Source organism: Macrobrachium nipponense, chromosome 26 (genome assembly GCF_015104395.2).
Source record: "Macrobrachium nipponense isolate FS-2020 chromosome 26, ASM1510439v2, whole genome shotgun sequence".
Taxonomy (NCBI): domain Eukaryota; kingdom Metazoa; phylum Arthropoda; class Malacostraca; order Decapoda; family Palaemonidae; genus Macrobrachium; species Macrobrachium nipponense.
The window spans coordinates 60006003-60028580 of NC_087215.1; the positions used below are offsets into that span (position 1 = coordinate 60006003).

General features: G+C 39.3%; 1 protein-coding gene across 1 annotated transcript in view; it reads left to right on the forward strand.

Annotated features, from left to right (window-relative positions):
* LOC135200311 (putative inactive tyrosine-protein kinase Wsck) overlaps positions 1 to 19536 on the forward strand; it is a 75968-nt gene extending 56432 nt beyond the window's left edge. Inside the window, exons 3-4 of the mRNA XM_064228858.1 lie at positions 13081 to 13380; positions 14105 to 19536. Of these exons, the coding sequence (XP_064084928.1) occupies positions 13081 to 13380; positions 14105 to 14650 (846 nt within the window). The 3' untranslated portion in view covers positions 14651 to 19536. The remainder of the gene's footprint in view (positions 1 to 13080; positions 13381 to 14104) is intronic.
* Positions 19537 to 22578: the final 3042 nt, after the last annotated feature.

Consider the following 22578-nt stretch of genomic DNA (forward strand, 5'->3'; position numbering starts at 1 on the left):
ACGATAAGAGTAAGAGATCTTATACTTAGAATGGGATCCTAATTTGGGCCTCAGATTCCGTGTTTCCGACAAGATGGAACTGCTCCTAATCAAATGTTTCTCTTGGTCCTAAACGATCAAAAGGACAAGTGAAATTTTGGGCTTTAGAATCTGGAATCAAATTCTATGACGACTCGGCATTGGGTTCTGGCCAGCATAGTATGTTTGGCAAGAGAACTAAAGCCTTTTATTCCTGGATCAACGCTTTTAGATAGAGGTTTCGTTGTCCGGGTAATGTAGTGACATTGTCATCTACAGAAGAAGAAAAGGTTTAAACGTTTACTGACAGAGTCTTTGGAACGCGAGAAGGGCTCAAACTACTTCCAGCCCAAGGTTCAGAGAGATACATTCAAAGAGCTAGAAATCACCAATTTCAGCTCAGAATCTCTTTAAATTCCAAGCTCCTTCCTTCCTTCGGGCAAGGATAGGGAAGCTTCTGCAACGAGAAAACTCATCAACATGTAGGAGGAGAACTCGTTAGCAACGGAAGTATGCAATAATGATCCTCCTCGGATGGAAGACTTGTCTCTTGGACTTTTGAGATTTCCTATTGTCTACTGGATGGAGCGGACTAATGTGATGAATGTGCAGGAGCAATTAGCGTCTTTGGTAGGAGTACTTTCTAAAGATCCTACTCGTAAAAAGGATGACAGACTTCTGATTAAGAGATCCAAATACCGATCTCCTGTCGGGCGCGACGAACCCTACAGGGGAGTTGTCGCACAAGCGGCCATCTCTGGGGGGAGCGATGCGTTAGGCAGGCGAGACGTGGGAAAGGAAGTAACTCCTGCCAAGCGTCTGGCGCCAACTAGGAGCCAGGCGCCAAGTAGGCGCAAAGAGCCTGACTTTACTGTAGATCGTTCTAGGCCAAGATCTTCATCCAAGCAACAAGAGCCAACTGGAGAAGAGAGAACTCCTGATAGGAGTATAGCGCCCGCTAAGCGCAATATACTTGCCATTCGAAAGGCCATTCCATGAGCGATACTCCTACCAAGCCACAGGAGTATTCGGAACTAGATGCGCCTTCCATAGGTCAGGAGTATTCGGGAAGAGATACTCCTGCCAGGCGCCTTGAGTACTCTGACCTCGATACTCCTCCCAGGAGCCAGGAGTATTCTAGACTTTTTAATCCTACCAGGCGCCAGGAGTATTCGAAGCGCGATGTGCCTACCAAGCGCCAGGAGTATTCTGAGCTTAATACTCCTAACAGGCGCCAGGAGTATTCGGAACGCGATACTCCTGCCAAGCACCAGGAGTATTCCGATGAGCACGATACTCCTCCCAGGCGCCAGGAGTATTCGGAACGTGATACTCCTACCAGGCGCCAGGAGTATTCTGGACTTAATACTCCTCCCAGGCGCCAGGAGTATTCCGAAGCTTATACTCCTCCCAGGCGCCAGGCGCCTCCCGCGCGCCAGGCGCCTCCCGCGCGCCAGGCGCCTCCCACGCGCCAGGAGTATTCTGAACAAGATGCGCCTACTAGAAGCCAGGAGTATTCGAGGCGCTCTGCGCCTGCCAAGCGCCAGGAGTATTCCAAACACGTTACTCCTCCCAGGCGCCAGGAGTATTCGGAGCGCGATACTCCTGCCAGGCGCCAGGAGTATTCTGAGCTTAATACTCCTAACAGGCGCCAGGAGTATTCGAAGCGCGATACTCCTGCCAGGTGCCAGGAGTATTCGAAGCGCGATACTCCTGCCAAGCGCCAGGAGTATTCGAAGCGCGATACTCCTGCCAGGCGCCAGGAGTATTCGAAGAGCGATACGCCTGCCAGGCGCCAGGAGTATTCTGAGCTTAATACTCCTAACAGGCGCCAGGAGTATTTGGAGCGAGATGCGCCTTCCAGACGGCAGGAGTATTCGAAGAGTTTTACGACTGTCAGGCGCCAGGAGTATTCTAAACAGGATACTCCTCGCGCCAGCCAGGCGCAAGCCAGGCGTTAGGCTTCATCCAGATGAGATCCAGTTCAAAGAAAGTCCTAGTCTTCTTTGAAACAATGGTGATCTCTAAAGCACTTCATAAGTGACTTGATGATACCTTCAAACAGCTGAGAATTTAAAAAGCTCATGAAGTGCGAGCTTTTGCAAATTCTTGTTCTTTTCGTAACAATATGTCAGGAAGACATATTAGCTTTAACATATAAGAGATGCAACTATGTGTTGACTGCTCATTACACGAAGGACTTCAAGTTAACCTACGAGAGATTCTTCTCTCTTGGTTTATACGTATCAGCGGATACGTTGCTGGGATAAGGAGCCGACACTGATCCTTTAATAATGAGTTGAATTTATTTTAACTCAATGATTTTTATTGGAGGTTTGAAAGGAGTTTGGGGGATAACTCTCTTTCAATTTAGCGCGAACCCTCATGTTAGGAATAGGTGATCGGGATCGGTGTTGCGCTCCTTAAATAAGTGCGTGTTGTCATATAAGCGGATGTGCTCCCATTGACAAACGCCAGTTAGGTTCTGTCGAGTAAGTGGAAGAGACCCCATCGACAGATCCACAAGAACTCTTGGCCACAGATCACTATCTCGCTAAGGCTCTTGAGATGAAGCAGACTCCTATGCAATAGCTAGGAAGTCAAATCCTTCGTCTAGAAACACAGAGGACTAAGGTCTATAAATACCTACAACATATGTTGTTTACCTGTCTAGTCAGTAATTAGCTGTCTCTTGCCCTCCACCAAAGGGTGTCAATCAGCTATGTATATATCTGACAGGTAAGTTGAATGTATGAAAATGATATTGTTATGATACAATAAAGTTTTCATACATACTTACCTGGCAGATATATACAATTAAAGACCCACCCACGCCTCCCCGCAGGAGACAGGTGGAAGAGAGAATCTGATTAGAAAACGGGGATAGTTCCTAGTCCTGCCACCAGCGGCAGGCAGGTAGATCACCTGACCTACCTGTAGCGTGTGCCGCGAAATTCGAATTTCTGTCGGGGACGACGGAAGTCGTAGCTATGTATATATCTGCCAGGTAAGTATGTATGAAACTTTATGTCATATAACAATATCATTTTTTAGTCGCCTTGGCAACGGCTAAAGAGCTAGTGAGCTTCAGAGGCATATCGAAGACAGTGGGATGGAGACATGGTAACGCAGTGTGTTCATTCCAGGAAGGTTTTTTGGCCAAGAATGAGAACCCTGCTAATCCTTGGCCAAGATCCTTTGATATCTTTGGTCTTTCTGATTTAGTGGGACATGAGCAGAAAGAGTTCTCTGCCCAGTGAGAGCTTTACGTTATTATATTGAGAGAACAAAAGATATCAGAGGTAATTCTGATTCTCTTTGGTGTTCAGTCAAAGACCCCGTAGGCCATGACAAGATGCTCTAGCTTTCTTTATGAGAGAGTTGATTAGAGAAGCTCATATGTTTTGTGTCAAGAACAGCTTCGGAATTTTGAAAGTGAAGGCTCATGAAGTCAGAGGCAGTTGCGACTTCATTAGCATTTAAGAAGAATTTAGCCCTCAAGAGATTATTGAATCTACATTTTGGAGAACTAATTCAATATTTGCGTCTCATTATCTTAGAGATATTCAGACAACCTTTGATAATTGTCAGACGCTAGGTCCATACGTGTCCTCTGGTACAGTATTGGGCAAAGGAGTTACCCACCCCCATAACCTTCTTTAAGCTAAGTAATTTTATCATGTGGTGGTGTTTTTTTGTTTTTTTTTTGTTTGTTGGTCGTCTGAGAAAAGTGTTGTTACTTTTGTCGTCTTTTTAGTAATTTCTTTGTGTGTGTGTGTGTAGTTCAGGTGAATGATCTATTACTAAGCTAAATCCGTGGGCATAAGAGGGCTGTAGTGTTCTGTCAAACACATTGGTCACGCCCAGGTTGTCAGTTCCAGTCTTAGCTTCTTCAACATACAGGGCACTTCCTTGTTGAGAGCTCCTAAGTTTAAGCAGGCTTAGGCAGGACCTAATGAAGTCAGCTACCTTAGTAGGTAAGGCAACCTAGATAAAGTGATAATTTTAATTATTTATACTCTAATAATGTTGCTGTCTTTGACCAACCTCCAAATGTGTCAATCAGCTATATATATACATGCCAGGTAAGTGTCATACATTAAAATGAAGTTTTTATGATACAAAGTTTTTAATGTATACATATGTATACTTACCTGGCAGGTATATATAATTTAATGCCCACCCTCCTCCCCTCAGGAGACAGGGTTCAGAGAAAATCTGGCTCAAGTGGGAATGGTTCCTGGCGCTAGCGCCACAGTAACGGGGTGGTGGTTGCCTGAACTACTAATAGGTTACTAGCGTTTGCCGCGAGATTTGAAAATTTCTGCCAGGTGGAACAGAGAATATAGCTATATATATACCTGCCAGGTAAGTATACATTAAACTTTGTTTTATCATAAAAACTTCATTTTTTGAAGAAACCTTCCTCTGGTCCAAAACCCTCTTAAGGACGTTTCCCTGTCTCCAGTGTTGTCAACAGAAGAGGAAGAGGATGAAACACCAAAAAATGAATCTCCATCTATGGCATATGCAGCGTTGCTAAAGTTTTTGCTTCATAGCTACCCTGTCTTTTTCTTGCCAGCAGCTTCTGCTTCTCCAGCTTCAACACTTCAGTAGAGTGATTGTCCAGTGGTTCAGCCAGATTACCTAAGATGGTGTTATCAACGTCAGTGAAGAAGGCTCTGAGGGAAGCTGATACTTGGGCTAGCAGACAAGAGAGAGAAAGGAAGGCTTGCTTTAGCTATCCACGTTCTCACCTGCTTACTAGGAGTTACAGTCAAACTTTGGTTTTTGTAGACTTTTTGCTACGAAATTTTGTCTCTGTTTTTGTACAGTCGGAAACGCTCCATCCGGGGCCCAGCACGTGACTGGGCCCCATATTGAGCACCTACACGTGACTGGGCCCCATATTGAGCACCTACACAAAGCATCCCATATTCTGCCGTGACCCATTCTGCTTTTGTGTTCGTTGTTTTTGTGCTTTTTGTGCTTTTTCATTGGAGTGTAACAGCTAAATAAGCCATCATGGGGCCAAAGAAAGTTAAAAGTGCTAGCCCTTGTATGAAAAAAGGCGAGAAGCACAATAGAATTGAAGAAAGAACTTATAGCAAAGTGTTGGAGGAAGTTGCATGCCGATCTCAGTGAGAAAATGCCTACAGCAATCACTGCTGTTAGTGAATTCAAGTCTAGCAGAGGCTGGTTTGAAAAATTCAGAAAATGAATGGGCATACATAATGTGCCTACTTCAAGGATTAAGGATATGTTTGCAAAGTGGAATGATGTAAGAAATTTGGTGGAGAATTATCATCCCAACAAAGGAGTTGTAATCAGTGTCTCCAACATGGTTAATGACAATGTTGTGTTTAATTTGAGGCTTGGTTTAAAGAAATGCCAGAAACAAATGTCTCTGGACAGTTTTGTTGTGCAACAGGGGGTCCAGAAACTCTCAAGCTGGTCCTAGTGCCAGTAAAAAACAAAGAGGGGAGGTAACCTCAGATAGTACCAGTGGAAAATGAAGAGGGATGGAGATTCCCCTTCCAAATAATAACCAATCCTCCTCCCTCTCCCCTCCTCTCCGTCTTCCATACGCTAACAAGTGTTTTCCATAAAGGTAAGAGTGATGGTAAAAGTGTTCATTTTTTCATTTCATTATTCATTTATATTTATTTCTCATTGTTTTCTGTATGTAAAACTGTTGATTCCATATAAAATGTATTTAAAAAAAAAAAATTTGGGGGGGTCTAGAACGCATTAATTATATTTACAGTAGGGCCTCGATAATCACGGGGGATATGGCCCAGAACCCCCCGTGATAAGTAAATACCCGTGTTATCCTGGTACCCCCCTCAAAAATTGCTTAAAACTGCCTACTTTAATAGTTAACCCACCCAAGACCACTATACCAATGTTTATAACTGCCTACTTTAGTTCAAACACCAAATATGTCGTCAACTATCACCTTAAACTAAATTCAAGACAGTTTCAAAGTTATTTTACAGCATTAGCCTTAAAAATAGATGTAGTATACGTACTACTGTACATATGTAACCTATTAGGGGGAAACACCGCAGTGGAGCCATCATTATCGCGTGGCTCAGCCTTATTCACTCTATATTTAATTGATGAAACAAGGATATAATTACATCTTTAAGCATACCATTCAAAAGATTGAAGTTTTTTCAAAATAATGTGCTATATGAAAGTGCCATACGAACTAAAATAAGCATGTGAGGCCTTCGTAAAATATGTTTTCAAGGCAGTTTTGAAATCCAATATGGCGGCAACCACATGAGGTGTCGTTCATAACCACAGCCAAGCCACCAACTTTCCCAGAACTCATTTGAACGATGTTAGCGTATATATGTAACGTTTATTGATCTTACTCAAGATTGCAGTTCTAATCAGCACAATAAAATAACTTTTTGTTGCCTAAATTAGTGAAAGTAGGAAACTTCTTATTCCTGGGGTCATGGTTTGAACTGAAATTCATTTTTACCTTGTAATCGGTGGTTTTATCCTTACTACCATCACAACTGAAACTACAGTGCTTATTTGATTGTAATTATACATGTTTTGGTCTTAATTCACTCCAAATTGCTTTAGGGTTCTTTCCCATAAGAGTAAAAGAATCAGGGCTTGTGGATGCCTCATAATTAACTCGTTTACATAGGAACAATTTAAAGAACGCGGCGAACACGACTTCAATATGTAATAACATGAACGAAACGTGGGTAGGCCAGTGTTGCCAAATGGGAATGGCAATTTCTTGCTAGATTTTGCTCCATAAAGTGCTAAAAAATTCACATCATACACAACAATGCCACCCAGCCAATTTCAACCGATTGCTCTCTTTTTCGATTCAAACATGTTTCTAACCTACACAGTGTACTTGTACATTACGTTACATGATTCCTAATAATTTCGAAACCTATTCTGTTCAGTTCATGAAAATGGTTTTGCAAGATTTTGTTCTATTTCTTACATGATATATCAAACATAGTAGAATAAAAGAAATATTCAACTTAACATTACAAAAATTTGATGTCAAAATACGTATGCTAGATGTATTTGAAAACAAATGCAAGTTTTCCTGCCAGTTGCCAGTTGCTAGATTGAAAATTTTCTTGCTAATTGCCTCAAGAAAATGATAGCTAACATTAAAAATGCGAAATTGGTAGCACTGGACTTAACAGATCCGTGTTAGTAGTACAAATGATAGCCATTGTATCATTAAATATATCAAAATAAACTAAGTCGCAAAGCCGATGCTACTCATGTTTTCCTAAACGTAGCCTAAAAGGAAAACTTTATTTTGTTTGTTTCATTGCTGCAACAAACCCCTGACAATGCAGAGTACATAATGATCTCATTCTAAACTATTATTTACTACCAGAATAACATTGATATTTTGTATTGAAAATGAATGTTTCGTATATTCCAAACGTTATTACTACCATGGCTAGTACTATTACAATTTCGAAAGATAATCTTGCTGTGAACACTACCATAATTTGATGTTCACACATACATTTTGTCAGCTGGGTGGCTTCACATAGATAAAAGTTGATTTCGCTGATATGAAATTATTCCACAAATAGCCTTTTTAGTATGAAGATATGACGATAATATATAAAGTAAAAAATGGTTTTATGTATTTCATTTACGCTTCGTCGCAGAGAGAGAGAGAGAGAGAGAGAGAGAGAGAGAGAGAGAGATTTCGTTTACGCTTCATTCGAGCGAGAGAGAGAGAGAGGAGAGAGAGAGATAGAGAGAGAGAGAGAGAGAGAGAGAGAGAGAGAGAGAGAGAGATATTCTTTCTTCATTACATGAAGAATGAGTAAAAATGTATTTTATTTTTACCTTTGGAAGCCACCATTGAATATCGGCATTGACAACTTAAACACAACTTGATAAACGCTTGATAGTTATGGCAGATGACGTCAGCAATCAGCTGTTTCAGAGAGAGAGAGAGAGAGAGAGAGAGAGAGAGAGAGAGAGAGAGAGAGAGAGAGAGAGACTGTTGCTTGATTAGTTTGTAACATTAACAGATATCCATTAACAAAAGTAGAATAATAGTTGTGTATTGAGAATAATGAACATTTTAATAAAACTGTTGTTTTACTGTGTCTAATCATACTGCATGTATTATTAGCATATTATAGTATTATGATATGAACATAGCGATCTACCATTTGCATTCTTGCTGTTTTTAGTTACCGAATGGAACTTAATTCAGAGATATGCCTATAATATATAAGGTGAGAATGGTTTTATTACCTTTATTGTCAGTTAATATCATAATGTGAATCTGTTCATGTATGTTGGTGGTTATCGCACTGCAACTAGGGTTAGCCTACCAATGAACGTCATACATATAGTACCTTGAATAGGCTATTTATTATGAAGATAAGCCAATAATACATAAGGTGAGAATAGTTTTATTACCTTTATTGTCAGTTAATATCATAATGTGAGTTGTTTCATGTATGTTGGTGATTATTGGACCACGGCCAAGGCTTAGCCTACCGATAAATATCTCATACTCAACACGTTTGTCCCTTGATGCTGCGATTCATACCAGCGATATTGATAGAGCAGCGGTCCAAGAAAAACCTGTGAATGACTGATTCCGTGATTGCTGATCCTCGATTAAGCGATGCCCCACTGTACATTATTCCTTATAGGAATTGTTTTTCAGTTTTCGTACATTTTGGTTTTTGTGGTAGGTTCTGGAATGGATTGTACGAAAACCGAGGTTCCACTGTTTGTTTATCATGGGACCAGACAAGGTCCTTCCTAGGGAGCTTCTACCTCCTCTCAAGGGGACTACTCCGGTCTCATCGATTCTGCTTGAAGTTTGGCATTCTCTGCTGCTAAGGTGATGTTCTCTTCAGCAAAACTAGACCACTTTATGAAGAACACCTTCAAGATTTTATAAGTAGTTAGTTTTTTAGATTGGTCAGTAGGTGCACTGGCTAAGAAAATTCAGGAATGTCCCGATTTTCCAGCAGACATAAGCTGAGACCTTTTTAGATGTCCTCTGTGTGGGCAAAGGGGTAAAGGTTGCATCAAGAGAATAAGCTTCACTTTATACTATGGGGGTTTTTAAAAAAAGAGGAAACTTTGGTGTTCCTACACCACTAAGGGAGTAGCTATGACTCAGAAGTCTGCACTCCTTTTCCCTCCAAAAAAAAAAAAAAATCCCTATTCCCTCCTTTAGTTGTCAGTGACATAGCGACAGGTTTACAGAAGTCCACACGACTTATTGGCACAATCCATGAGTTTCCTGAAAGACCAAGACATCGTCTTCGTTGCAGCCCTTTCCATTTTGTGGCAGTAAGCACAGAGCAAATCCCAGAAAAAGAGCCAACATCCATTTCAGCTCTTGAGCAATTAAGAAGACAACTACAAGACCTACCTCCAAGAAGTGAAATCAGTTTTCTCTGTGCCCCAGTAAGTGCCACGCTCCAGCAATTTTGGGAAGAATGCATCAAGAGAAGGGCAGAATCATGGGTAATAAAAGTGCTGAGATTCGGGTATTCGATCCCATTTCTAGAAAAACTTCCCTTTATCAGGAAGCCCATCATCTTGACTGCCCACTCAGTAGGCTCAAAGAGGTTTTTAGCTTTTGTAGAGGAAGTACATTCCCTCCTCAAGAAGAGAACAATAGAGGTAGTCACAGAGGAGAGCTCTGAGGGGTTTTACAATTGACTGTTCATAGTTCCAAAGCTGACAGATGGCGGCACTGTCATACATCAGCAAGCAAGGGGGAACAGGCTCCCTTTCGCAGTGCGAAGCAGCAAGACCCCTAATTCTTTGGACCAAAGAGAAGTGGACAACAATCATTACAAGATTTGTACAAGGAAGACTCAATGTCTTAGCAGATCACCTGAGCAGGAGCAATCAAGTGATCCCGACAGAATGGATGCTGGATCTAATAGTCTGCGAGTCCCTTTGGAAGTTGTGGGAAAAACCATTGCTCGATCTTTATGCGACACTGGAATTATCAACTTCCCACATTCTTCTCCCCAGTACCAGATCCTCTAGCATATGCGACGGGCACAATGCTGCAGGATAGGTCAGACAAGTTCCTATGTGCCTTCCCACCCTTCGGGATGATAAGTGTAATTCTAAACAAATTTTTAACACACAGGAATGTGTCATTGATTTTAATTATCTTGTTTTGGCCACTAAAAGAGTGGTTTCCAGACCTGATGGACCTTCTAGTAGACTTCCCAAGATTACTTCTTCAGAAGATAAATCTGCTCTAACAACGCACTACAGGAGGTATCGTCATGCTCTGACAGGATTCAAACTGTCAATAGATTACTCAGAGCAAAAGGCTTTTCAAAAGTATCTGCAAGAGCAATTTCAGAGTGTAGACATGCAGCCTTTGCAGTTGTCTACCAGAATAAGCGATCGATCTTCACACATGGTGTAGGCAGAAAGGATTCTCATCTTCTAAGACAACTATAGCAGAGATTGCAGACTTTCTTCTATCACTCAGAAAATCCAGAGGCTTATTCTTCATCAACTAGGAAGGGCTACAGAGCTATGCTCAACTCTGTTTTCAGGTACAGAGGGATAGATTTGTCTACAAATCAACAAATCAGTGACCTGGAACCTGGATGCTGTATTAAAATGGCTATCAGGTCCGCCCTTTGAACCAATCGAGGAGGGCTTCTTCAGAAATGTGATGAAGAAGACCTAGCATTAGCTACAGCTATAAGTGAGTGAGCTCCAAGCTATGGATAAAAGAATTGGGTTCTTTAGGGGAGACACAATTTGTTCCCTTTATCTTAATTTTCTCGCAAAAAACGAGAATCCCAATAGACCATGGCCTTTATCTTTTGTGATTAAAAGTTTGTCAAAATTATTATGGCCCGAAGAAGAAGAAAGAGTCCTGTGCTCAGTGAGAGATCTAAAGTTCTACCTTAAGAGGATGGAAAGATGGGAATCTTCTAGTAATTTATGGACGTCGGTAAAAGACCCCTCTCATCCTCTTTCATTGTTTTTGAGGGAGGTAATTAGAGAATCACATTCTCAGGTAGAGAGGAGTGTCTCCTATCCTCAAAGTAAAGGCACATGAAATTAGAGCAATTTCCACACCCTTAGCATTCAAGAAGAACCTCTCCCTGGCAGATATTCTTCAAGCAACATTTTGGAGATGCAAGTCAGTGTTTACATTACACTATTTAAAGGAAGTAGAGACAGTATATAGTGAGTGTAGTACCTTAGGTTCCTTATCAGTGGCTGGCATGGTGTTGGGGAAGGGAACTTAAGAAGCATCCCTTTCATCCTTTTTTGCTTTGAATCAAGGTTTTGAGTTACTGGGAGTCAGGGGAACTTGGTACTAGGATACCCACAGCTTTATTTTATGGTTGAGGGTTGGAATTATATTTTTTATGGTACCACGTAAGAGTGCCAACCAGAGACAGTATCTTCTGCACCAGCTCTCTTACATGGAGTTTAGGTCATAAATTGAAATACATGGCTCAATTATTCCTCCCCTTCCCGAAAGTTGGTGGAACTAGTTACCTACAACCAAAATAAAAGAAATGCTGCTGTGAATGTCAAATTTTGGCTCCCAATACTAGAAACTGTTAGCTATGTAATTACTTGGTAAGTATATGTAAAGTTCTACTTTATCATAGATATGTCATTTTCTTGGTTTTTAGCCAAGATGGAATTTATGTAGTGTAAGCTACCAGAATCAGTTTTGTTGAATGTAAAAATTTATGTTTCTGTTTGCTATTACTGTAATTTTGATGGAAAATAAGCAAAAAGATTCCATTAAATTCCATATTTCAACTTAAGTTTTTGATGACGTTATAGTAATTTCCTACTATTTTCATTAGAATGGTTACACTGTCAAATTTGTGGACTTGCAGATGCTGTTACAAGCCAAGTTAAAGTGTGTGTTCTATTATTATAAGTACTAGTTGCTTTAAAAAATCCAGTATTTTATGTGCATTTTAATTTGACTGCTGACATTATTTCAATAAGCCTTTCCTGTAGATTTTTATTTTCACTTCAGATTTTTATTTTCACTTCTTGTTGATTTATTTTGACCTCATTGCATATCTTTAGAGCAAAAAAAATTTTTTTTTATGTTGGGCTACACTGTAACTCACTATCTCTTTTTTTGTGTACTTTTACCTACCAGACAACTAAATAATAATAATGGAATAAGTTAGTAGAAAAATAACTGCTCTGATTAAATGTGAAGGAAAGTGAGTTTCTTGTATGGGGAGGTCTCATTTCAACTTAAGTACTTTATTATTCAAGTCACCTTTGGCAGATGCCATTTGCTATCTTGATCATTCCCTTTCTTACCATGTGCTGTTTTCAGTTTCTCTCTCTCTCTCTCTCTCTCTCTCTCTCTCTCTCTCTCTCTCTCTCTCGTTGCCTTGTGCAGGTCTTTTTTTTATGGAGAGACTACCCTCCTTTTTTGATGTTGCATTTGCTGACACTTATTCTTTACACTGCTTTTGTTTGGCCTCATCAGTTTTTTTTTTTTTTTTTTTTTTTTTTCCCTCAAGCTCTTATCAGTTTGTTTTGATGGACATGCCAAGCCAGATATGTTTCAGCTTTTCCTTAGTTATGAACTTTCTTTGCACCATATAAACCTGATTTTTAACAATTGGAATCTTTTGCTCTGTCATAATGCCAGTTCTGCTTCTCCTTTCTGATTTCTTCACAAAACTTTCCTTTGCCATTACATCGTAAGAACTTCACCTTAATTCTACTCAGTGATCTGGTTAAACTATTCTTTCATCATTGTAAAGAGGCTATTGACTTTATAAAACTTTCAATTGGTTTGTGCTGCCCATGTTGTACCCAGTGCATTGCTCAGTAGATAGAATGTACAGCATACTATTGGGCCAATGACTGCCCTGTTACTTGTCTTTTAGCTTGAACAAAATCTTTCATGCAAGCCACTAGAAGAGTATAGAAATGTAAAGAGTTTGTGTATAAATTTCAGCTATTTGATGAAGACCTTTGTGTGTGTGTGTGTGTGTGTGTGTGTGAGTGTGTAAACATGGCAATTTCTCATTTCAGGGTGTAGTATCAAATAAAGGACAACAAACAGATGTCCTAATTCACCGCATTCCAGATGATACACTCGATGGGACCAGAAAGACAAAAATGCTCCGTGAATTTGATGCACACGTTCGAATTGCCTCGCATCCACACGTCATTTCGTTGATTGGTCTAATGGAGGAGCTTAATGTTATATCAGTGGCCTTTGAATATGAAAAGTCCATGCTTAAGACCCTTCTAGTTGAGAGTAGGGCAGTTCAACATTACCCTGTTTATGCTGAGAAGAACCGAAGATTCTCAACTCTACCTGAAAATCAGGTAAGGCAACCTTTTATTTTCCATTCTGTGCTGTTGTTTGTGTAGCCTCAGCATGTACAAGAGGTTGACATATCATGGGACATGTTTTTTCTGGAACTGACTAGGTTATTAAGAACTTCTACAGGTAGAGTATATGCTGGGTGAAGTTGGGGGATAGTATATGTATTTCTTTGAGCCAAGTTGCCTAGTGACTTGAGTTTTGAGACAGCTGAGAGACAAGTAATGATACATATTGGCAGGGGCTAGTTCCATTGCAACAAGGAGAATTTTTTCAGCTTTAAGAAAATGGAATAGAAAAGCAGAAACTATTTCACTGTCAAATTTATTTGATTGAGTCACTCAGGATTAATTATCACAAATATTACAAAATCACGCTAATGCAGTATACTTCACACGATGATGACATGCTTTGTATAGTGTAGGTGAATACGTTGGCTGTATTAGAAAATGTCAGTAATATGAACAGTTCAATAAGATATTGATGGTTGTATGAGAAGTAACCTGATACTTAAGGTGTTCGAGGGAAGGGAAGTGGACCAACATGTCAATGGTTACTGCCTCCTTTGTATAGGATGCTTTCAGTCCTGTGTGCAGCCTTTGGCAATTTCAAAAACCAAATATGGTGATGTTCTTAATGCAATATACTTATCCTTAGCCTAAATTATTATCAGATGTAACATTTTAAGTATAGTTATTTTGCTAAATGACTGTTACTCTTTTCCAGGCCCTTGATATGTTAGTTGGGATTGCCCGAGGTATGAGTCACCTGTCCTCTCTAGGTGTCGTTCATGGTCAGTTGTGTGCCAGAAACATTGTGCTTGTTGATGGTGCCCGGCCAAAACTGACAGGCTTTGGTCTCCTTCATTACCACAACGATCTCTATGTACCTGATTACAGAAGATGGCATTCGGTTGAAACTCTTCGAACTAAGGTCTCGGCACCAAAGAGTGACGTCTGGTCATTTGGATGTTTGATGTGGGAAGTTGTCACTCTTGGAGGAACCCCGTATGCGGACGTACGGACAGACGAGGTGCCTGGAAGAGTCTTACGGGGGCTAAGACTGCCCCAACCTCAGTATGTTGCAGATGAGCTTTATCAGGTAATGTTAGACTGCTGGCAAATGGACCTTGATGAACGTCCTTCATTCCCCGAGTTGGAGAACACCTTAAGTAACCTAGCCAGTGATGATGTTACTCCTCACCTTCTTTTCTCACTCTACCAGTCATTCCAGTATGAGCAGTATGCTCCCCATTATGAATTTGTAGATTGATAATGTAGGGTCTTCAGTTTTGTGATCATACCAAGTTGTGATCTTGTGCTCAATTGAGAGCTATGTTATTTCTTGAATTGGTGGATGTACAAATATATTTCCAATTAATAGAGCTCAAATTAGTAGGTAGAGAAAGTGAGAGATTTCTTTGGTATATTATGAAGGTCCAGTGGCTGAAAAAGATTTTTCTGTATGAATCCCATGATTCATGATTAGTACTTAGTAGCTCTAAGGATTATTTTGGGATATCTTGCAAGTGCAGCATGTCTGATGTTTAGCCTACATTAATGCAGACCTTTTGTCCTCTCATACTCCTGTATCATATCTTTTTTTATTTTTAGAAATGTTGAGAGATTTTTATTCCACATTATGGGAAAATGTGCACCTAGTTATCCGCAAAATTTCGGCGAATCAGAGTTAGGTACTCTAGTTTACAGTATGTAAGTATTCATAGGCGAGTCAGAATAACTCGTGCAATTTTAACATGCCAATTCATGTTTACATTGTGCCAATAAACAAGTATTAAGGAGCACAAGTTTTACCTTGCACAATTATATTTTGAGCTTATCAGTTATCACTGATAGAAATTGAGTTTTATATAATGACAAAATTGCTTCAGAATGATAAATTTTATTGTGATAATAATGCTTCCAGGTTGTGAAAACTTATCTTTTTACCAATCTTGTCTATGATTTTATATTTATGAGACTTAAGGTCATAGGTGCATTTTATTGATTAATAACAGGTGGCTTTTATTATGTTGTGTAGTCTTTCTTACCTGCAAGAATTGTAGTTTCTTAGCTTATGAAAAGTTACTGAAATAACTGCACTGTGCAATATTTGTTCTGCAAGTTTGGAGCTTAGTAGAAAAGTGGGTAATGAATCTGTAATCTTTCTGAGCTTGGAATGCTGCCTCTCATAATATTATGAGATCAATATCAGTGTTAGCAATGTTACTTTTCTGTGAATAATTGTGTAAATTGTGCATCTGTGTAAGGAAGTAATCTCAAGCAGTCATTAAAAGTAATTTCATTGTCGAGTTGAATTTAAACATGTTAAATACTGAAGTTTGCTGTGTTGTTCCTAAGCAAATGTGAATCTTCATATTTTTTACATTTACATTAGACTGCTGATTTACTGGCGAGTTGACAATTCATTATTTAGCTGCAGAGTAAGTCAAAGTATGATAGTTCAAGCTGAAACCAGACGTGGATGAGACCTATTTACTCATTGGTAACGAGCCATGATTTTGTTGATTTTTTTTTTTTATCCAATGGTAGATTGTTTTTCATATTTGTGGTTTGAAAGTATCATTGAGTGCCTTTTGGTATAATTTTGTTTATAGTTATGTCCATATGTGATAACTGCCCTCTTTAGGAACATTGCTGATTGACATTGTCTTTGAATGCATGTTGAGCAAAAGATAGAGGTAGTGAGTGCATGCTTTCGATAGAGGAACTGTTATATACATTCATTATTAAGTCCCCTTTTAGCTCTCCTGTTAAACCCAGTTGCCTGTGTTGTATTCAAGTCATGCTTGACTCCAGTGCCACAGATTTTCACTTGGTGGTTGTGTGATATTACCAATAAAATCATTAAACTTCCTACAACTTGAAAATTTTATGCCATTTTCTCAATGGTAACAATCTTCATGCTCTAGTATCAAGAATGAACAGGACTACATCTATTCCTTCCCTAATGTGCCATTCAGTTACCTGTGGAGTAAGTGTTTTTATATGGACATGAAAAAAATTTTCATATACAGTGCTGTCTTTCAAGAATTGTTACCATATAAAGCTTACATGAAGTTCCACCTGTTCCCTGCAGATTGGTAGTCATCTAAGAAAATGACTTTTTGAGGAAGTCTGTGCATTGATACTACCTGTGACACACTCTTGTTACCCATTTACCATATATGAGAACTATGGACAGTGTTTACTAACACCACAGCAGTTTAAGTTACTGCCTATGTGAAGTAGGCATTTTTTTTAGAAACGTCATAATTATTTTAAATTTTGTACATCAGTATGTATTATTTAAAAGTGTATGATCTTTTCAAACAACAGTTATGTATAGATTTTAAAACTTTACTATTGATCATATTTTTAAGACTTTTTAGTGTAGACTTTACATTTTATTACTATTCATTCCATAATCATTCTTGTGGTTTCCAGATGTCTAGAAATAATTTTTGGGGTGGTTTGGTTTAAGATTCTGTTTGGCAAGTTGTGTAGTTGCCAGTGAATTCTGGTTTGTTTGAAGATTTGCGTATTAGATAGTGTAGGGAAGTGGTTGAAAATAACTTGCAGTTTATTAAGTAAGGTTGAATTTACCTGTATTTGTTAAACTATACAGTCATCCAGTGTTTACTTAGAATACTGTATAAGTAGTTCTGATGTTATAAACTGTTTATCATTCCTGATTTTCTTGATCATAACCACTTATAAGGTCTTAGCACAGAAAATTCCCAAAGGGCACTTCTCCGATGGTAGTGAAAAAAATTTTTTTTAACTTGTGCATGGCTTAAACATTGTACCTGATGCTGGACACATCTATCAGGTGTAGCAACAAAGGGAGTAGCATAAGCTTTGGTGATGTTTATGAATCTCGAACTCAGTAGTTCACTTTCTGCTTCAGATATAAGAGAATACCAAAGAAATACAAGTTTGATTGACACAGCATATAAAAGTGCTGCTCGCCTGCAGTCACACTTCTCATTAGGCAAAGCTCTTGATTAGTGAAATACTGTATTTAATTTCTATTAAGCTTTCCGCTGTAGTGGCAAGATTCAGTGATATAAATCCTGATGTTTACCCATTGGTGGGAAAAGTATTTTGTCAGATTGTGTTTAGTAAAGTAGTGTACGTAGTTTGCATTCAATCAAAGATGATGATGGAAGCAGAAGTGTATTTCTTCATGCTTTCATAGTGCCTGGCGCTGATAGTAATGCAGTATTACAGTAGTACATATATTATACTGTAGTTAAATTATTTGGAATTTCCATACTTTATTGGTTTTTTAAGTTTCATGGGTTTTGGTGTGGCCATGAAGAAATGGGTGGGAATTGCTTTATAAGAGAATTTGTGATTTTTTTTAGGTACCTAATTTGTGTTGGAAATAAATGTACCGGTACATTGTCTAGTGTTTTGCATGATCTCTGAAACAGTATAGTGCCTGTTCAGTATTTAGTGTATATGTTATGAAAATATATAGGAAATTGAAAGCAGTAAATTGTTTTGTGCATAATGTGTACCCCACTTAGAAATAATTTAGGATAAATACTGTGTTTGTATACTAATTGTTTTTTGGTACATGTTAATTAAACAGCCATCTGGAAAAGCACTCTGATGTAAGTTAAGCTGGCCTGAAGAGTTTGCTCTTAATTTGAAGAATCTGACATAAATTATTTCAGATTTGATTCAAGATTTAATGTAATTAGTTGAATGCCGGACAGTCAAATAAGATATTTTAATTTGCTAGTACATTCTACAATCTGCTAATGGGGCCATGTAGTTTATTCCTGAAATACCTTTGGGTCACTGAGTGTGATGAATTCTAAGACAGGATAATTGACTTAAATAAGATTTTCCTTTTGAAATTAACACCATGCTGAGTTGAATATGATTCTCATTTTATATCTTAGTTGATAATAATGATCGATATGGTTGATTATTAATTACACTTGTGTAATCAGATTCAGTCGTTTTCAGACATAAGACTAGTGTGTAGGATTTTTAGTAAACGAGGTGTAAAGTTACAGGAACTACAGCAAGAAAAAGATTACAGAGTTGAAATTGGACAATTTGGTGGGCAGAAACCAAAGGGACTGGAGTGAAAGTAGAAGACAGATAAAAGTGTCATTGTAGCCAAAGTAGTATATGGATTCTATTGGGTTTTCTATGATATGCCTGTCTTATGTCACATGTCATTGTCTCAAGTTAATCACGTATGTCTGCAGTTCTGAGAAGTATGTATGTTGATACAGTTAACTACTGTTGTCATCTTTCATATTTGATGCAAGTTGTAAGCTGTTGATTACTGACAGTAACATTCAGCTAGATGGTGTTAAAATTTTTTCTTGAGCAGTAGTACTGTACCAGTGTCCATGTTGCTATATTATACTATATGGAAATTGAATGGAACTAGTCATATGCTGTAACTTTTTTGAGTGACTATCATTGGCACAACATTGTTTTAAGTTTTTCTGTGAGTGTTTTTAAGATGAGAGTTTTGCAAAGAGTTTCTGTTGTGGGTTTTGTATAATCATGTTCAACTTCAGGTCACAAAGTGAGAGTAGAAAGAATTTTTTGTGTTCAGAGATTTTATTTAATGTTTTTCAAATAGAATGCATTTGTCTTCTACAGTAAATGTTAGTAAACTATTGACTCCACATTACGTAATGGAAGATTTCATGTGTGAGGCCATGAATATAGTCTGAATTTGTCAGCTACACATTAGTATTTGTAATGGATTTTGTATTAATATAAAAAAATTGTGATGTACTGTACTTAACCAGGTCAAAACCTATTGTCCAGTAGCATAAATAGGGTACTTAATGTCCTAAAGCCCAGAGGATAGAAAATAGTCATAATGAGTTATTTTTAAGCCTGTATAGAATTGTAGATAATTTTTATAACAGTATATATATCATAAATCATTGTACTTCAGTAAACTGTAATGACATTCCATGATATAGTTGTAATGTTATTAAAACGTACCTTGAAATAATGCTGTCAAGACATTTCATGATATACCGGTAGTTGTATTGTTGTCAAACATTCCAAGGTATAGGTCATTCTAAGAGAATGGTTTTGTCAAGGGAATACTAATTTTTATGCATGACACTTACCTGGCAGGTATATATATAGCTGTATTTCTGAAGTCCGACAGAATTTAAAAAACTTCCGACACACGCAGTGGTCGGCCAGGTGTTAGTACCCATTCCCGCCGCTGGGAGGCGGGTATCAGGAACCATTCCCATTTTCTATTCATAAATTTTCTGTCGCCGGTACTGAAAACACCTGTTTTCAGTACCTCCGGCTTAGGATTTTGGAAACTTCATTTGCCGCTAAGTATCTTAATTGTCTTTTAATTTATTTACTTGGATTTGTGGCTAGGCATACGCTATCTTAAATTGATTTGAATTTGATTCATTTTTGCATAAGATATCTGAATCTAGTTAGGCTAGTTTCAGAGGTGTTGTCTGCAAAGATAGGGTGTGGCTACCGAAAGCTTCGGTAGTTCCGCACTTGGGGGGCGCAATTAATCAGTAAACATGTCTATTTCCGTAAGGAAAAAGTATGATTCGTATGTACGCAATTAATCAGTAAACGTGTCTAATTCCGTAAGGAAAAAGTTTGTTTAGTATGTACGCTATTAATCAATTACGAAAGTCAGGGTAGTGATACTGCTAACCTTCCGGTAGACTTTTTTTTTTTTTTTTTTTTTTTTTTTTTTTTTTTTTTTTTTTTTTTTTTTTTTTTTTTTTTTTTTTTTTTTTTTTTTTGCCTAACGCTGTAGTATGGCCTACGGGTTATGACTATGTCTGCGAGAGGTGATCGCTCTCCTTCATTGTTGTGAAGAGTTCTACTTCTGTTTTTGTTACGCCTAACCCTGTAATGTTGCCTTCGGGCCCTAAAACAGTGTCTGTAGAGGTTATTGCCCTTTCTCTTATACTATTTCGATTCGTAACTTAGAATCGAAAGTGTTTGCTTTAGAGAGCAATAGTGAAGTGGCTAAGTGCAGTGACAGTGCCCCTTGTGTAGTGGAGGGTGCGTCAGATCGGCCTTATAACGCCTCTAGGTCTAGACCTCTGTCGAACTCCCAGAACCAAGGGAGAGGGCATGTCGAAAGCCGAAGGAGGGTTACAGGGAACCCCACCGATCTGGCGTGCCCTTCGGCAGTTTCTGATGAAAAATACCCAGACTGCCAGTGCGTGCACATGCACGAATCCTGAAGGATTGCTTCTCGTCCTCCGAGGCGTCCTCCCCGCACAAGGGTTGGAGCTCTCGGAAGGACTCGCGCCCTCTAAGAAGCTTTATAGAAGAGGACGCTTCACGTCCCTTCTCCCTCGTTATGTGTTTCAGTGAGAAGTAAGAAGGCGAAAGTTGCCTGATCACGTGTACTTCTTTCCACCAAGAAATAGGAAAAAGAAGGCAGTTTCTCTCGCTTGTTTTGACGCCTGTCAGGAGCGTGACGCTTTTCTGCACGCTTATTTGGACGTCGGCTTGAACAGGACGCTCGGATGGACGCACTCACCAGTGGACGCCGAGCGTCCTCGCCAGTGGCCGCCGAGCGCGCACCAGGACGCCGAGCGTCCTCGCCAGTGGACGCCGAGCGTCCTCGTCAGTGGACGCCGAGCGTCCTCGCCAGTGGACGCCGAGCGCGCACCAGAACGTTTCTGTTGAACTCTTCAAGCTCTTGTTTAAGATTTGAGCTCAAGAAAGTGAACAGAACTTCGTCTTCGAAAACCCAACAAGACCTCGGGTTTCGTGAATTCAAGAGGTCTCTGTCAATATTATATTGCTTTTCGCAAAGGTGGGATGGAGTTAAGGAAAGCTCAAGGGAAGATCTCGTTTTCTCTACCTCAGTCAAGACTTTGAGATAAGACAGTTACGGGTTATGTAAAGGCTCGACGTCCTGAACGTCAGGATTTTCGGCAACGTTCAGTAGGATTCTTGCAAAGGCACTCATCAAAAGGACGCTCTTCAGGAAAGCGCAAGAAGACTTCCTTTGCCATACTGCCAATAAATTTTAAAGCTTTTAGACCATCTGAAAAGGGGTTTTCAGATGATAGATTTTGTTAGTTTCTAGTCGAGACTTCCATGCCGATTGAGCATCGTCGTTCTACCTACCGTAAGCCCAGTCTTTTAACAGGATTCTTGTCCCTTCCTTGTTTGAGACGGGAATCGAAAATAAAAGGCTCGACTTCCTGGATTACGTTTGTCAATTCGTGGACTTTCCACCATTGACAATATACTATCGTTTTGTCAAGTAAGTGGGTCTCCCCTCATTGACAAAAAATAAATCTCTCTGTACCGTTAATGGGTTAGTTCTCATTGACAAACATCTCATTAACTTGATATTGCGTAAGCGAATAAGGACAAGGTTCGGAAGAGCTCTCCCTTCCTCATTCGCAGACTCGTACAAGAAATAGACTTGTAGACTACGTCAATGAACGCTTATGTCCAGTATCTTAAGAAGCTTGAGATGTCTGCTTCGATTCTCTAAGTTTTGTTCATGAAACTTGCCTGTCAGATATGTATGTAGCTGTATTTCCGAATTCAGCTATATATGTCTGCCAGGTAAGTATGAACAAACTTTATTGTGATATAATAAAATTTTTTGCCTTGCGTTATTTTACTACTGGTTGGTTCAAGTCATACACGCTTGCTGTAGTTACCTCTTCGGATGGCAACCGAGAGGTCTATTGTCTACTATTTTAAGGACATTTAATCGTCACTCCCTGCAGCCTTCCAGGAGTTTCCGATTTATCTTTTACCGTTGTATGGTAGTGTTCTGACGACACAAACGCATCTATATATTTAGCGTTTTCTGTTTCGCTTAAATATACCAGCTTGAGAGTCTCTTTTTGTTCAAAAATAACGGACCTATTTCTTCGTAGAATAGGGTAGCTGGCAACCCAGACATAAAGTTAAGAGACGACGTTCGTAAGCTGCTGGCTGCTGCTGTGTCTGACTGTCCAAGTTCCAACCGAGCCACCAGTAACAGATCGTGCGCTGTCATGCGCTGTAGGTTACGTCTCTCTCTCCTGCGGGATTGACTGACTAACCGTATCTCTGTGCTGGCGGTTACGTCTCTCCTGCGGGATTGACTGACTAACTGTATCTCTGTCCTACAATCACGGACTTTAGCCTAAGATTGAGGGGATTTCTTACGTGAATGAATAAACGTTGCATTAGTTTTGC